Raw genomic sequence first — 16,620 nt, 5'->3', positions numbered from 1 at the left:
TCTATGGTCCACACTATACCCCTATCTCCACGAAGCTTAGCTTGGAGGCATGCAGTCTATGGTCCACACTATACCCCTCTCCCCACGAAGCTTAGCTTGGAGATATGCAGTCTATGGTCCACACTATACCCCTCTCCCCTCAAGGTAGCTTGGAGATAGGCAGTCTATGGGCCACACTATACCCCTCTCCCTTCAAAGTTTAGCTTGGAGATATGCAGTCTATGGTCCACACTATACCCCCCTCGCCTCAAGGTAGCTTGGCGATATGCGAGTGAGTGAGTGAGTTAACATTTAACGTCACATCGGCATATCATGACTGGAGATATGCAGTCTATGGTCCCCATAATAATCCTCTCTCCTCAACTAAGCTTGGAGATATATAGTCCACACTATTCCCATCTCGCCTCAAGGTAGCTTGGAGATATGCAGTCTATGGTCCACACTTTACCTCTCTTGCCTCAAGGTAGCTTGGAGATATGCAGTCTACGGTCCACACTTTACCTCTCTTGCCTCAAGGTAGCTTGGAGATATGCAGTCTATGGTCCACACTTTACCTCTCTTGCCCCAAGGTTTAGCTTGGAGATATGCAGTCTATGGTCCACACTATACCCCTCTCGCCTCAAGGTAGCTTGGAGATATGCAGTGAGTGGTTAACATTTAACCTGACATCACCATATCGTGACTGGAGATATGCAGTCTATGGTCCCAATAATAATCCTCTTGCCTCAAGGGTTAAGCTTGGAGATATAGTCCACACAATATGGATCCATCTCGCCTCAAGGTAGCTTTGAGATATGCAGTCTATGATCCACACTATACCCATCTCGCCTCGAACCTTAGCTTGCAGATATGCAGTCTATAGTCCACACAATATGGATCCATCTCGCCTCAAAGCTTACTTTGGAGATACGCAGTCTATGATCCACTTAACACTATACACATGTCGCCTCAAAGCTTAGCTTGTAGTGTAAAGGTAAACACAATATGGTCGACCAGAAAACTGGGTTGTCCAAAGGTGAGTAGAGTCCATGTTTCGTTTACAGTCAGAACTCGGTCAGCAGAGCGACCCCATGAATAATGGGGTAAAAATTCAAAAAACCTTTATTGCTATATTGCAAACAGTATATTTTGTTGCAACTTGTTAGCTACCTTTAAACAGAGAAATTTTCTTCCAACTTCATCTTATCACTCACTCACTCACTCTACTTCAATAACAGATTAAGCGGACAAACTATTAACAATCACTTGAGTCATCAAATGAAATATAGACAAGGATTATTCACAAAAGAATATCACAAGAAGCATGGTAGTATGTACGAATGAGATACATACACCAATAATTCCCTATTGCATTGTTTCGTTTTGTGATATCAAATATATCGTAAGGGATGGGTGGGGATTCAGGCAAACTGCACTTTCACGTGTGGGTGTGTGCTCTTGTCTGTGTGTGTTTGTACACAAAGACAATGCTAGCTTCATATACAGTGCCATCCAACTCGGATATCATGGCGCCATTAAGACACAAATCGTGTCTCATCCTCTAACAAACTAATGTATAGCACAAGGCAGTAAATTAACTAAATCTCTTTACGACATTTGGTGTGAACAACCGACCTTCCGCTCTCGGCCAACACTACATCCATTTGACTACGGGAGCGATCTGCATCAAACTAGATCAGACAACAGATTTCTGTACACGAAAATATATTGAATCCATATGGATACTGAATAGATGGGACACGAATAATAAACGATATTTACAAATTAATGAAACAGAAAACAAACCATCATTTTAATAATTTAATAGACGAGCTGATTGAGGGTTTTACATTGTTTACTTGACATGGCACGCACTTATGTAGACGTCAAGCATGCATCAGTGAACCAGAATTAGATTTATATATATATATATTAAAACACACAGTAGAGAAATTCAATCAGCTAAAAACACCCAACTTGAAATTACATGCTAGAAACACCAGCCAAATGTTTGAAATACACCTTCATTGTGTATCAGATACAATGCTTCATTCTTTATAAGTCTCATTCACAGGAGATCATCAGTCGGCGAGTTGTAGTGTGATCAATGGTCAGGCATTGTCTGTCAATTGGTCGGGAACGGAACTGAGTGGGCGGCATTCAGACTTCGTAGACGCACAATTTCAGGATTTGTGGCGTGTACTTCATTGCATACGACCCACTGAAACAGAGGACACATGTTTTTTGGTAAGCGCCGACAGTAACAGCATCATGCTAAACAGATATATCAAGGAGGTAGGAGAACAAAAGTTGTATGCTGTCTTCACGACACAACGTGCTACAACGCAGTGAGGTATCATTCAAATACCATACCGTTACTCTCGAAATGGGCCTTGAAATTACACTAGAAATTCTCATCGTACTGACGAAAATGAGCACATTCTTGCTCTTTTGGAGAGACTGAATGAGTGAAAATTTATTACACATAGCATAAGTATTTCTTCGGGTCTGGAACATGAACTTTATCTACTGAAATGTAGAACATAGCTGGGTTTCAATCATTCGTTCAGAACGTAAAGCAGAGATGAACGGAATGAGCTTTAGACCATCAATATAGTCTGTGTCCCAGTCTACCCAGCTGTGAATGGGTACCTCGTTAGGATGAGAAAGCCACAATAACTCGGTGCGCCTAGTGGCTGCAAGAGTTGTATACTCCCCAGGGAGTTGAGATTGATAATGCGATGTGCCGTTGAGATTGACATCCAATGATCGAGGGAAAAAATACCAGCGCCTTGAGCATGCACTAGTGCGTGGATATGTGCGCTATATAAATATCCTATAATCATAATAATAATAATAATAGTACATGTCGTTTCTAAACAGGTAGAGCGGAGACACGATTGGAACAAATATACATTTGTATATAAAGATAGGGATACAGGTAGAGCAGTGGTGACATTGATGAAACATACTGACCAACACCATCCACGCCATGACCACTCTCGATCGATAAGGTAAGAAGGTCAGTGTACGGTCAGCTCTTATTAGGATCAGAGGGTCTCAATATCCACCTACCTCGTCCAATGTCATGTCTGTGCAGCACCAGAACACAATGTCCACCGGTCCATCAGGATTCCTGGGACCGACAATGGACTTGGCTCTCTCTACAATCTCCATGGGGCTGAATTTAGGACTCATGTTCAGACTGAAATAAAGTACAGAGTGTGTACATACACCCACCTAGTTTAATGGTATTTTCTCCTCCATTTTATGTGCCCTCCATGTGAGAGTTGTGTCTTTGCTATCAAAACAACACACATGTCGACTGATTATCCGTAAATATGTGTAGCCTGTATTTTAGTTGTAGATAAACATGTCATTAACTTTATTACCCACGTGTTCATATGGGTAGGTGCATATTATTCTCGTACGTCACACGAGTTTCGTATTGCGTTGACCCGTGTCGTAATGATTTGACCTGGCATTATAACGATTTGACTGGATAACCGATGACCACTCAATTAGGTCATGTTGTGACGGAACTACTTTCTTATTCATAACAAACACGTGAATTCATTCATTCTACAATTTTTACTTCGTCAATTACTCCGTCAATCACATGATCGTGATTGCTGGAAAATATTACAAAAACACAAATGTTGAATATTAAATCTACAAGAACATGAGTATACCTTTCAATCACAAATTCTAGATACTTTACAGTTTTTGCTAATAAATAAAAGTTCGTCTGCTGTGTGAATGACTCCGTCAAAATCGATGGAACAATCCGATGGAGAGTCACTACCATCGTTAAACCTCTCGGTACATTCATTGTTTTCAATGTCAAAATTTGGATGGCGAAATAAGTCAAGTACACAGACACAGACTTACTGTGGTTCCTGAAACTGTATCATTGGCCCCTCCGACTAACTATGATTAGCTTTCCCTACCGGAGGATATTTTGGAAGTATTGATGAAAGATATTACTTCTTTGAGGAGGTAAATGATGAAAGTTCTTTCAACTATGATTGCTCAACCATTGAACATTGAAGTTCATGAAGTCAAATGGCGACACAAGACCAGTTGAAACAATACCCCCGCCAGAACTGTATGACATTTTGTGCACCTTTTTCATTGAAGTAAAGAAATCTTACGGCGAGGGTTATGAGTCCATCTCACTTACATCAAAACTGTCGAGTTTTGACAGATATTTGAAAGCTAGGGGTTGGGAAAGGTCGTTACTGAATGACAGGGAATTCTCCAAACTACGCGAGGTTCTACCAACTACAGATCCTGAAGCGTGAGGGGCTCGGCAACGTACCTAATAGGGCTGGAAGTCTGCCACCAGGGGGAAATCCAAACACTCTAGACGATTTCGGAAAATTAGGTCCTAGTAATCCAGAGGCGATATAAAACACATTGTGGTGGAACAATACCAGGCATTTTGGCATCCGAAGTGTTAAACCACATCACTTGATGAGATGAGGAGACATTCAAGTGAAAACAAATTCTGATTGAGAGGAGTTTTTGGAGTATAATGAACGCCAAACCAAAACCCGCACCAGCAATGACATCCGCAACGTCGGAGACGTCGCTCCCCGTGCATGGGCCATTAACGACGCTAGCTGTCCCGTATCCCTGTTCAAGCATTCGTCACCACTCGCCCCTTTCCGTAACCTGCAAGAAGACTTGTCCCCCTCTCGATGCTTGTTATGTGCGAAAATACGACAAACCAATCAGAACGCGCGTAAATGATCGCTGTGCTTTGGTAAAAATAATCCTGAGTACTTAAATCGTTAATGACATTATGTCATTGTTTAAAAAATCATGAAAAATATATATATTGAAAGTACAAAGAACTTAGCTAACAGGATTTCGCTGCCTATTATGGTGTTTTTGTTAAGAATCATGCGATTGACGGCGAGAGATTCAAATACACGCACGTGCGTTTGTTGACATAACGGCTCTCATTGGTCCAAATGAGGGTGTTTATGACGATCTTGCGGGCTTGCTATGAAAATTGTACGTGCGCTTCCAACAATTTTAGGAAATGTAATTTTAAATCGCTACGTGTTTCAAAACAATAATATTATATCTGTATGTAACTAATCAACTTTAATGTTTAACATTCGGCACATATTTCACATCTCTGGGAATATTTTAGTCTGACCTTCTTGTGGTCATTCATATATTTTTCAGAGAATTCAGTTAAAAGTCCACTTGTGGTATGACAGCAAGGTTACAGGTATGTTCAGTTTGAGAAATATTATAAAAGTCATTTTTTGAGTTTCTGCTTTGGGATTTAATGTTGCGGGGTTTTGTTTACAAATTTTATTTGCATATTCAATAAAACAAATCCCTTTTGTGATTATTAAACCCTTTTCAGAAATATAATTGGGAATATAAGGCGAATATCTGGTAATAATTACGTCAGAATATGTCTTTAACTAATATGTTTTTTTCCCTATCTTTTAGTTGTACCAAGGAGGTTTAATTCTTTAGAATAAATAGCAAAACCAAAAACAGCAATACAATGTATGAGTACTTCGGTGAAATTAAGTACCATTGGAATGAAACAGGAATATATCGTTCCTGTTTGAAGTAGTTCTGATGTTCCTACGCCAATATGAAATTCTTCCAGAGGGGCACGATTCGCTAATCGGCTTGTCCCGGAATAACACGAGTTGGTCACGAATGCTGTTCAAGTTGTACGCCAGTCTTCGTCCTAGAGATTACTGCTCTCCTGACACGCCTTTCTATTTGGCCACAAATTCAAAGTTAGTTCCAAAAGATATTAACCATCCTTGGTTTAAACGCAGCCCCGTTGGCAAAAATAAACGTGGTTCTATAATGATGAGAATGGCTAGTTCAGTTGGCATTACTGGCAAATGTTTAACAAACCATTCAGCTAGAAAGACCATGATTCAATCTCTTCGCTCCGTTGGTGTTGCTGGGACTGAGATAATGCAGATTTCGGGACACAAAAACATGCAGAGCGTAAACAATCACTCTAGTATCACAACTGTACAACACCGTCAGCTGAGTAACGTCATTTCTTATGATGGTGACCTTGCCCTTCCGCAAACCATGCCGTCTCAATCCAATGCAGTCACTGCTAGCAGATCACTGACACCAACTTCTGCTCGTTCTGAGTTTGTAAACTCAATATTCTCTGCCCCAATCTATGGTGGAACAATTAACATTAACTTCTGTTGCAACCACTGTCCGGTCGAGGGAAAACCTGAAAATTCCACTTCTCGCCCAATCAACACGTCAAGTGACGGTTGATAGTATGTCGTGCGGGGTGATGTGACATAAGTTGCAAACTGATAGTTCGTTTTTACTCTATAATGAGAAATGTTTGATTCACATTCCTTAACATCTAAAATTATCTTTGATAAACATTTTGCTTGCAAAGTAACATTTTTCCATTTTCTATTTATACATAGCAACATCAATCGTCAAAACGCAGCAATATTCAAGCAGTATTTGCATCCATTTCACATGTAGAATGATTCTGTTGGGTATAAAGACAGCCTAGAATGGATGATACGATACACAAGTACAAGAAATATACCACGATTAACTGACTGACTGACTGAGTTTAGTTGTACGCCGCTTTTAGCAATATTCAAGCAATATCACAGCGTGGGACACCAGAAATAGGCTTCACACATTATGCCCATGTGGGGAATCGAACCCGGCTCTTCGGCGTGACGAGCCAGCGCTTTAACCACTAGGCTACCCCACCGCCCGCCACGATTAACAGCTGAAGAGAGCAAGAGCCATTGTAATGGTGCAGGTGAGGTCGACATACAATGCTGTTGGCAGGGCCCTCGGATGCCACCGTTTCATGGTTATAAGACTTGTTCAGGGCTTCAGACAGACTGGGATCACCGTTGACAGACCAAGAAATGGACGTCCACGCATCACAACGTCAGCTGAAGATAGGTACCTCCGTCTTTAAGGGAGGAGGGTAACGTTTCTTTTGGCGTTTAGTGTATTTTACTGGCGCTGCTAACATCCATGTCCTGCACTTCAAAATTGACAACAGCAGAGACAGGGATTGGATTAATTGATGATACACAACCTCTGAAAGTTATCTGTGTATATATTGAAACCTATTTACTGACAAAATTGATGCAATCTCCTGCTAGTTTTATATATTATTCATTTCTTTTATATGATATTATAAAGGGCATCAGTTATTTTATACATCGGAAGCATTTTTAGATATGTGACAGAAATACACTACTCGCAGAAAATCCATGCCAGAGCTTAACCCATGGCTTCGTCACACGGCCTTTCTTAGAAATCAGTGCTTAAAGTGTACCTGACCATTGATTTAACTTGGCATGTCAGTAGATATTTGAACTGAAAGTAGATTTATGCTTATTGGGAGCCGTGAGTTGATTATTTGCAAGTTGTAGGCGAAACGGTCAGCAGTACATTGGTGTTTTTTCATGGACAACATTCAGCATTATATTGTTATAGTTAACATGCATGATGTCAGAAACAAGAAGTGAATATCATCTTGCCTTTGTTAGGTACTCCACCAATGACGAAAACTAAAAAATATCAGTTTAAAGATATCTGAATATTGTCCTGCTTCTGTAAAAGAACCCAAAATTGATACATATAGATAACAGTCTGTTTCATTACAGACAAAATATATCTCACACATGTAACTGGTAAAATGCCAATCAATATTCTTATAAAAACAGGAAAAAATGGACGTTATTTTTACGATTCGGCACACCTCATATCTCCACAAATGTTATCATCCTTCCGGATGAGCCATTAAAGTCGTCTGGGTTCAAGAACGGACAGTGATATCACTATCTACTCGGAACTAACATGGAGCCACCCCGTCACGGTCATACTCTTATGCGCACATTATATAGCTGTTTTGTGTTTTAAACACACAATCTTTGTCATTAGTCAGAGAGAACCTGGTATTCGACTACATGAAGGAATTATCGGTATCATTAGGTGGACAGGGAGCACTTTCACTTGAAAACAAGAATGGCAAGCTTGTGAAAGGTAGGCCAACGCAGTTGTCCCGAATCAGGTGAGATAGGTTCATAATCAAGAGTTGATCTCATACAATCAGTTACGAATAATACCAGTTTCACCTTGCATATAACTCATGCAGTTTGTTTGTCGTATAACTCAACAAACAAAGGCCTGATCTAGCCAGCACAGAGTAGTAGAAATTCAAAGAAAACATTAAACATTACACACACTGAATGGAATGAGCATTAATCTGACGATCAAGGTTGGTTGATCATGTTAAGCCAGAACCTACAACCAGGTTGATTACACAACTGTTGCAAACAGCAAACATCATGTGAACATCATACTTACTCTTGTGGTGAACATGAAGTGAAAGGTTCCATCACATTTATTGATCGGTGGACGATCATCCGAGTCCTCGTGTCCAATCCGATGACCATCCCGTCTCCTGCAACAACGCCATCATACCCACCTACAGACACGTCATATATCTACACTCTGAAGACATGGACAGGCGACCAACTACCGTGAGAGTGAAAAACCACAAACTACAGATCTCGTACACATTTAGGGTAGAATAACTGGGTTTTGGTGGCATATTTACCTGTGTCTCGTTAATTCAGAAAGGCAATCATGATGTTACATATCGGAATATCAAACAGGGTTATCTTCAAATCACTGTGACTAGTGTATTCAAACCTTTGCCGCGAAGCAGAAGCCTTTACTGGTCATAGTGAGAGAGACTTAGCACCCTCAAACAGTATTTCAGAAATAGTTTCCATCCATAAGATTAAGTTTCACTATCTTTACTTAAGCGTAGAATGAACCTAAGACTTCGGTGTCAGTTTTATACCAAACTACCCAAAAGCTTCTCTGTATGCATTCAAGGCGAAGCTAAAACTAAAACAGAAGCTATGCATGTATTATCATCCGATAATCTGAGAAATACGCCAACACTTTGTCAAGGACGAATCCGTGACATCTCAACTCATCTCACCACAGGCTGGTGTTTCATTCAGTATCGACGGGAAGGTCGTGGTTAAATAATCGATCCATATGACATTGCTCCTTTTATAACTCAAGCTATGCATAATTCTAAATGTTTCTTTGGACGATCATTGGTAGTATGAATCCAACGTCAGAGTATCGTCAGAAATAGTTTTGTATCAACTTAAGATTCCATCAACTCCCTACTGTATAATGTATTGCAGTCATCTCACTGATGCAAAGATGGTTCAACTATATCGGCAAACACTGTGTATCAGACCAGTAACAAAGCTCTGCAAGCAGATGCTACTGAAAGTATCCTGGTTCATACCATGCTCTTCTACTAAATATCTATCAAAGATTATTTGTGATTTCCTATGCATTAACATCAGTGCATATATCTGTTGAAAATCAGTGGACAATACACATTACCTTGAGCGTAGTCTAAGCAAATGACATCAATGGACCATATCAAGCTGATAAACCGTCTGTCGGGAGATAGGAATATCGATGACCCCGCCATATGTAACTAGTGTACCCTGCCTGGTGCTCGGCATAACGGGGATAAAACATAAAACTGGTTACATCGGAGTCAGTTGACTGTGTATGGTTGGGGTATCCATGTTAACTGCGACATGATATGTCAATGAGCTAGAACAATAAGTCAGTCTCAAGTTGGAACTTCTACAAGCAGAAACACATGCATTCAAGCACGTCTCTGTATTAGTCAAATGTCAGTAGTAGTGAGTCACAACATGTTTGTTAAGGCAGAACCACAAGAGATACATGTATTTAAGTCTTATAACGTATCATTTCTCACCTGTATATAAAGACCATGGTATCATCCTGTCAGCAATCACTACATCCCCCCAGCCCAAGTTCTCTCCCCTCAGAATCAACATTGATGCACAAATATGTTCAAAACCAGTGGGCAAAACACATTACTTTGAGCGTCTGTCCGGAGAGAGGAATGTCAGTGGCCTCGTCACATCTAACTAGTGTACCTGGTTAGATTGGAGTCAGGAGACTGTGTCTTAGTAGGGTATCTGTGTTAATTGCGATATAAAATCTCAATAAAAGACATATGAAAGGCATAAGTTGGGACTTGTACACGATGACGCATTCAGGTATTTCTGTCCCATAACATCTTTTCTCACCTGCGTAGATAGCCACTTTTATATCTCCTTCAGCCTCCACTATCGTCCCTAGCTCCAGTTCTCCTGGTACGGTCAACAACCACCTCCCTGGTGGTCGTGTAAAGTACAGAGGAACTTGGGATCAGGTTACGTGGTGTATCTGGAGTCACACATGAACAAATGCAGCTACGTCACTGAAAGATCATCCAAATCTATCACTGTAGACGGTCATACTCCATACCCCCAGGAATCGCATTTTGGTAAACCTTTACTTACCCCTGGATGCATTACCCTGGTACTTATAATCTCAAATTACCCGTTCTACGGTCCCATTTACCATTCTGATTGACTAAGCTGCTAGGTCCTACATACCAATCAGAATGCGAGATCTAGACCAGCCTCAATGTTGGGGTGACAATGTAAACAACATGGCGGCTAGAACTATGAATAATGATGAGGTTTGCGAGAAATTCAATGATTGGCACGCAAAAGAAATCCTTAATATTATTTTGATGGAAGAACGTCTTCGTGTCCATTAACACTGGCTGTGGTGACAGGTGTCGCAATGTAACTCAAGTTACCTCCCTTACCCTTTCCTTTCAGTTATGCTGACGCGTGATTGCACCAACTCGTGTTATTCCGGGAGAAGCCGCATATCGACTCTTGCCCCTCTGGAAAGATTTCATATTGGCGCATGAACATCAGAACTGCTTTAGACAAGAACGATAACTCTATCCCTGTTTGATTCCAATGTTTCTAAAAATCACATGTACATTGTATTGCTAGGTTGTTGTTTTGGGGGTGTTTTTTACTTATTTGTTTTAAAGAATTAAACCTCTTTGATACAACTAAAAGAAGGAGAAAAAGATATTTGTTAAAGACATACTGTATTCTAATGTAATCATTACCAGCTGTTCGCCTTATATTTCCAATTATGTCAATTTTCTTAATAGGGTTTAATCATCACAAATGGGAATTGTTTTATTGAATATACAAGAAAAAAAAGAAAAAAAAGAAAAAATTCAGCTACATTACATCCCAAAGCAGATACTGGAATTCCAAATGATTTCGCTGAAAAAACATTGAATAACCAAAAAACAGACTAAAATATCCCCAGAGCTATGAAATATAAGCTCAATGTTAAAGATTAAGGTTGATTAGTTACATACAAATACGATATTATTGTTTTGAAACTCGTAGCGATTTATAATTACGTTTCCTACAATTGGTCGAAGCGCACGTACAATCTCCATAACAAGCCCGCAAGATCATCAGAAATACACTCAGTGGGACCCACGAGAGCAGTTATGTCAAAAAACGCACGTGCGTGTATTTGAATTTCTCAACGTCAATCGCATCATTCTTATTAAAAACTTCATAAAAGGCAGCAAAATCCTTTTAGCTTCCTTCTTTGTACCTTCAATATGACGAGATATATTTTTCATGATTCTTTAAACAATGACATAATGCCATAACCGATTTAAGTACTCGGGATTATTTTTATCAGAGCACCGCGCTCATTTACACGCGTTCTGAATGGTTTGTCGTATTTTCGCACATAAAAAGTATCGAGTTGGGGACGAGTCTTCTTGGACGTTACGGAAAGGGGCGAGTGGTGACGAATGCGCCAAATTTTCTAGCAGCCGAGACTCGTTTTGAGATTTCCACGATTTCCAGATTTCCGTTTGTCACAACACGCTCTACGATAGAGCACGCTGCACCACGTGTTGGCAAGGATTAGAAGAACCGTAGAGTTGCAATATACAAGTGAATAGATGTATCAAATAATACTGATTGATATTTGTATATCCAGTTGATTGAGTTGGTCTCACAATTCTGGACTGGTTATTGTACTAAGTTGTGCAATAGGACGGAACCCAGTCAACAGGAAATAAGGCTGTTGTGTACTCAATGTTTTGACTTGAGAGACTGCACCATAAAGCCCCTGTCTGCCACGATGATATCTCATGCCCTACATACACTTGACATGCATAAGTCAGGGTCAGAGAATATGGCGAACTAAACTTTTAACACAACTCAAGTGGTGAATCAAGCTCGGTCTAAAGTCCTACTTTTAATTTTTTATAACCATATTAAAATAACCTTAGATCTGCGGGTTTTTCATACTTTATTCACATACAACAACGTAAATTGACAAGCATCTGCACTTCCAAACAATCTTTGATTTGCAAGTTGCATGTTTAGTGTACATGTGACCATTCAACACCAGCTTCGAGCCACCCTTGTTGGTCTGAATGACTTCCATGATGAAATGGTTACTAATGTTTTTCGCTAGTTTTCAGGAATACATCTATATACCCCCAAAAAGCCAGTTTGTTTTTTAAAACATTCTTGTTGTGAACACTAATTATTCTTTGATTCATTCAGCTAAAATTGCATTATAATTGTCGAGTTCATTGATTCAATCACCTAAAATCACATTTTATTTGACTTACAGTACTCAAGCTATATCCTGGATTAGATCTGCTCAATTGAAATATCATTATTCTTGGGTAACTTAAGTATTTTAATCCATGTCTTTTATAGTCACTATACACAAGCACTTTATGTTTTCCTTACAGTAACTATGATGTCAACATCAATTTAATCTGTTTTTGCAATAACTATTTTTCTGGGGGACTTTTTGGCGGTACTTTTTTACCATGGACTTTTTTTCCTATAATCGATAAAACAGCTTCATAGATGTGTTTGAATGGACCTAGAAGAACCGAGAAGCGCCATCCTCGTGCTTTGCTTCGTAAAGAAACAATTTAAAGCATATCTTATAAAAGGTATGGCACTGTGACATAATATTCTGAGATATACCTCGATGCGTGTAAGTGTTATCATTGTAGAAGTTCACAGTTCAAAGTCTATTTATAGACACAACACAGAACTAACTTTAGGACTTCTTCATTATTGCGTCGTATTAAATACACATCATAATACACAATCTGTATGAGTTCTTTGATTCATTTAGTGGTGTTCGTCAAGGGTGTATTATTAGTCCATTGTTATTTTCCATGTTTATGTTAGAACTGCAGAGCATGATAGAATCTTGTACCTTAATAGGTATATCTGTTGGTCAAGAGTTTATGGAAATTAGTGGTGGTCCGATTAATTGAAATAATCGAAGATTGGTCGCAGTGACTAAACGACCAAGCAATCGATCATGTTTTAACATAATCGAACACAAACAATTCTGGAACACTTGTTTTCATCAACAATATTTTTCACAAGGTTGGTTTTGTCTGTTACATTTCATAAGCACTACAAGCTCGTTCCAAGCCATGATTGAATTTATCTTAAAGACACCAAGAAATTTATGTTCCTAACACACTAGTCATCCTTTAAAGATGTGAAATTTTGCCCAAAAAGCTCCAGAGTAACTACATGTTTGTTTCCTTATTTTTTTGTGCATAAACAAATTTCATAAATGACGCTAACCAATTATTTTAGATGATTGATCGGTGGTAATGAACCAATCATCAATTATGAGATTTTAACCAATTTCCAACATTAATGGAAATAATGTTATTATTATATCGCGGATGATGACTTGTGCTTAGTTGATGATAGGGTCATTGGTTTTGCAGTGGAAGGAATAGATATTCTTGATAGTTCTAATAATCAATTAGATTAGATAAAACAATTTTCAGGCTCAAAGATATCGTTCTAAGTCAATGTTCAAATAAATGAAAATAAAGACCATTCAAGTGTGTCAATAAATGTGTTGTGTGTCAGAATATCAGTGAGATCAAAATAATTCCTATTGCATACCAGTTTCGTTTTGTGATATCAAATATATCGTAAGGGGGAGGGTGGGGATTCAGGCAAACTGCACTTTCACGTGTGGGTGCGCTCTTGTCTATGTGTGTTTGTACACAAAGACAATGCCAGCTTCATATACAGTGCCACCCAACCCTCGGATACCATGGCGCCATTAAGATTAGTCCACAAATCGTGTCTCATCCTCTTAACAAACTAATGTATAGCACAAGGTAGTGAATTAACTAAATCTCTTCTCGACTTTTGCATATGATGCGACCTTCCGCTATCGGCCAACACTATATCCACTGGACTACGGGAGCGATCTTGCATCTAACTAAATCAGACAACAGATTTATGTACACGACAATATATTGAATTAACATGGATACTGAATAATGGGACACGAAAAATAAAACGATATTTACAAATTAATGAAACAGAAAACATACCACCATTTTAATAAATTTAATAGACGAGCTGATTGAGGGTTTTACATTGTTTACTCGACATGGCCACGCACCTATGTAGACGTCAAGCATGCATCAGTGAACCAGAATTAGATTGATACATAACCACACAGTGGGAGAAATTTAATCAGCTAAAAACACCTAACTTGAAATTACATGCTAGAAAACACCAGCCAAATGTTGAGGGTCTACACCTTCATTGTGTATCAGGATACAATGCTTCATTCTTTATAAGTCTCATTCACTGGAGATCATCAATCGGCGAGTTGCAGTGTGATCAATGGTTAGGCATTGTCTCGTCATTTTTGGCGGGAACGGAACTGAGTGGGCGTCATTCAGACTTCGTAGATACACCATTTCAGGATTTGTGGCCTGTACTTTCTATTGTATACGAGCCACTGAAACAGAGGACACATGTTTTTTGTGAGCACCGACAGTAACAGCATCATGCCAAAAGATGTATCAAGGAGAGGACAAAAATTATATGCTGTCTTCACGACACAACGTGCTACAACGCAGTGAAGCATCATTCAAATACCATACCGTTACTTTGAAATGGGCCTTGAAATTACACTAGAAATTCTCATCATACTGACGAAAATGAGCACATTCTTGCTCTTTGAGAGACTGAATGAGTGAAAATGTATTACACATAGCATAAGTATTTCTTCGAGTCTGAACATGAACTTTATCTACTGAAATACAGTACATTGCTGGTATCAACCATTCGTCTCAGAATTTAAAGCAGAGATGAACGGAATGAGTTTTAGACTATCAATATAGTAATAGTACATGTAGTTTCTAAACAGGTAGAGTGGAGACATCGATTGAAACAAAATATATACATTTGTATATAAAGATAGGGATAAATGTAGAGTAGTGGTGGCATAGATGAAACATACTGACCAACACCATCCACGCCATGACCACTCTCGATCGATAAGGTAATCAAGGTCAGTGTACAGTCAGCTCTTATTAAGATCAGAGGGTCTCAATATCCTCCTACCTCATCCAATGTCATGGTCTGTGCAGCACCAGAACATTGGAAAGTCCACCGGTCCATCAGTATCCCTGAACCGACAATGAACTCTGCTCTCTGTACACCTCATGCTGGGCTGCATTTAGGAAATCATGATCAGTCTGAAATGAAGTACAGAGCGTGTACATTCACCCACCTATTTTAATGGTGTTTTCTCCTCCACTTTATGTGCCCCTCCATGTGAGAGTTGTGTCTTCGCCATCAAAAACAACACACATGCTCAGACTGGAATATCCGTAAATATGTGTAGCCTGTATTTTAGTTGTAGATAAACATGTCATAACTTTTATTACCCACGTGTTCAACGTATGGGTAGGTGCATTCTATTCTCGTACGTCACACGAGTTTCGTATCGCGTTGACCTGTGTCGTAATGATTTGACCTGGCATTATAACGATTTGATTGATAACCGATGACCACTCAGTTAGGTCATGTTGTGACGGAACTACTTTCTTAGTCATAACAAACACGTGAATTCATTCATTCTACAATATTTACTTCTGTCATCATCATTCGGTCAATCACATGATCGTGATTGCTGGAAACTATTACCAAAAACACAAATGTTGAATATTAAATCTACAAGAACATGAGTATACCTTTCAATCACAATCTCTAATATACTTTTACAGTTTTGCCTAATAAATAAAAAGTTCGTCTGTTGTGTTAATGGACTCCGTCAAAATCGATGGAACAAATCCGATGGAGAGTCACTACCATCAAAGTTAAACCTCTCGGTACATTCATTTTTTTCAATGTCAAAAATTTGATGGCGAAATAAGTCAAGAGTACACAGACACAGACTTACTGTGGTTCCTGAAACTGTATCATTGGCCCCTCCGACTAACTATGATTAGCTTTCCCTACCGAGGATATTTGGAAGTATTGATGAAGATGATACTTTGAGGAGGAGGTAAATGATGAAAGTTCTTCAACTATGATTGCTCAACCATTGAACATTGAAGTTCATGAAGTCAAATGTACGACACAAGACCAGTTGAAACAATATACCCCGCCAGAACTGTACATGACATTTTGTGCACCTTTTTCATTGAAGTAAAGAAATCTTACGGCGAGGGTTATGCGGAGTCCATCTCACTTTACATCAAAACTGTCGAGTTTTGACAGATATTTGAAAGCTAGGGTTGGAAAGGTCCCGTTTACTGAATGACAGGGAATTCTCCAAACTACGCGAGGTTCTTCTACCAACTACAGATCCTGAAGC

The 16,620-nt window shown here is 39.3% G+C and overlaps 1 protein-coding gene across 3 annotated transcripts in view; it reads right to left on the bottom strand.

Annotated features, from left to right (window-relative positions):
* Positions 1-1,788: 1,788 nt before the first annotated feature.
* Positions 1,789-16,620, bottom strand: part of LOC124264180 — a 56,886-nt gene continuing 42,054 nt past the window's right edge. For all 3 annotated transcript variants that reach the window (XM_046698921.1, XM_046698923.1, XM_046698922.1), the window contains 2 exons: positions 3,055-3,184; positions 1,789-2,200 (listed from right to left, as the gene is read on the bottom strand). In XM_046698921.1, the coding sequence (XP_046554877.1) occupies positions 2,105-2,200; positions 3,055-3,184 (226 nt within the window). In that variant the 3' untranslated portion in view covers positions 1,789-2,104. The remainder of the gene's footprint in view (positions 2,201-3,054; positions 3,185-16,620) is intronic.

Source organism: Haliotis rubra, unplaced genomic scaffold (genome assembly GCF_003918875.1).
Source record: "Haliotis rubra isolate DU_JTF1 unplaced genomic scaffold, ASM391887v1 Scf911, whole genome shotgun sequence".
Taxonomy (NCBI): Eukaryota; Metazoa; Mollusca; class Gastropoda; order Lepetellida; family Haliotidae; genus Haliotis; species Haliotis rubra.
The sequence above is the reverse complement of the archived record's forward strand: the minus strand, read 5'-3'. Positions and strand labels throughout refer to the sequence as shown.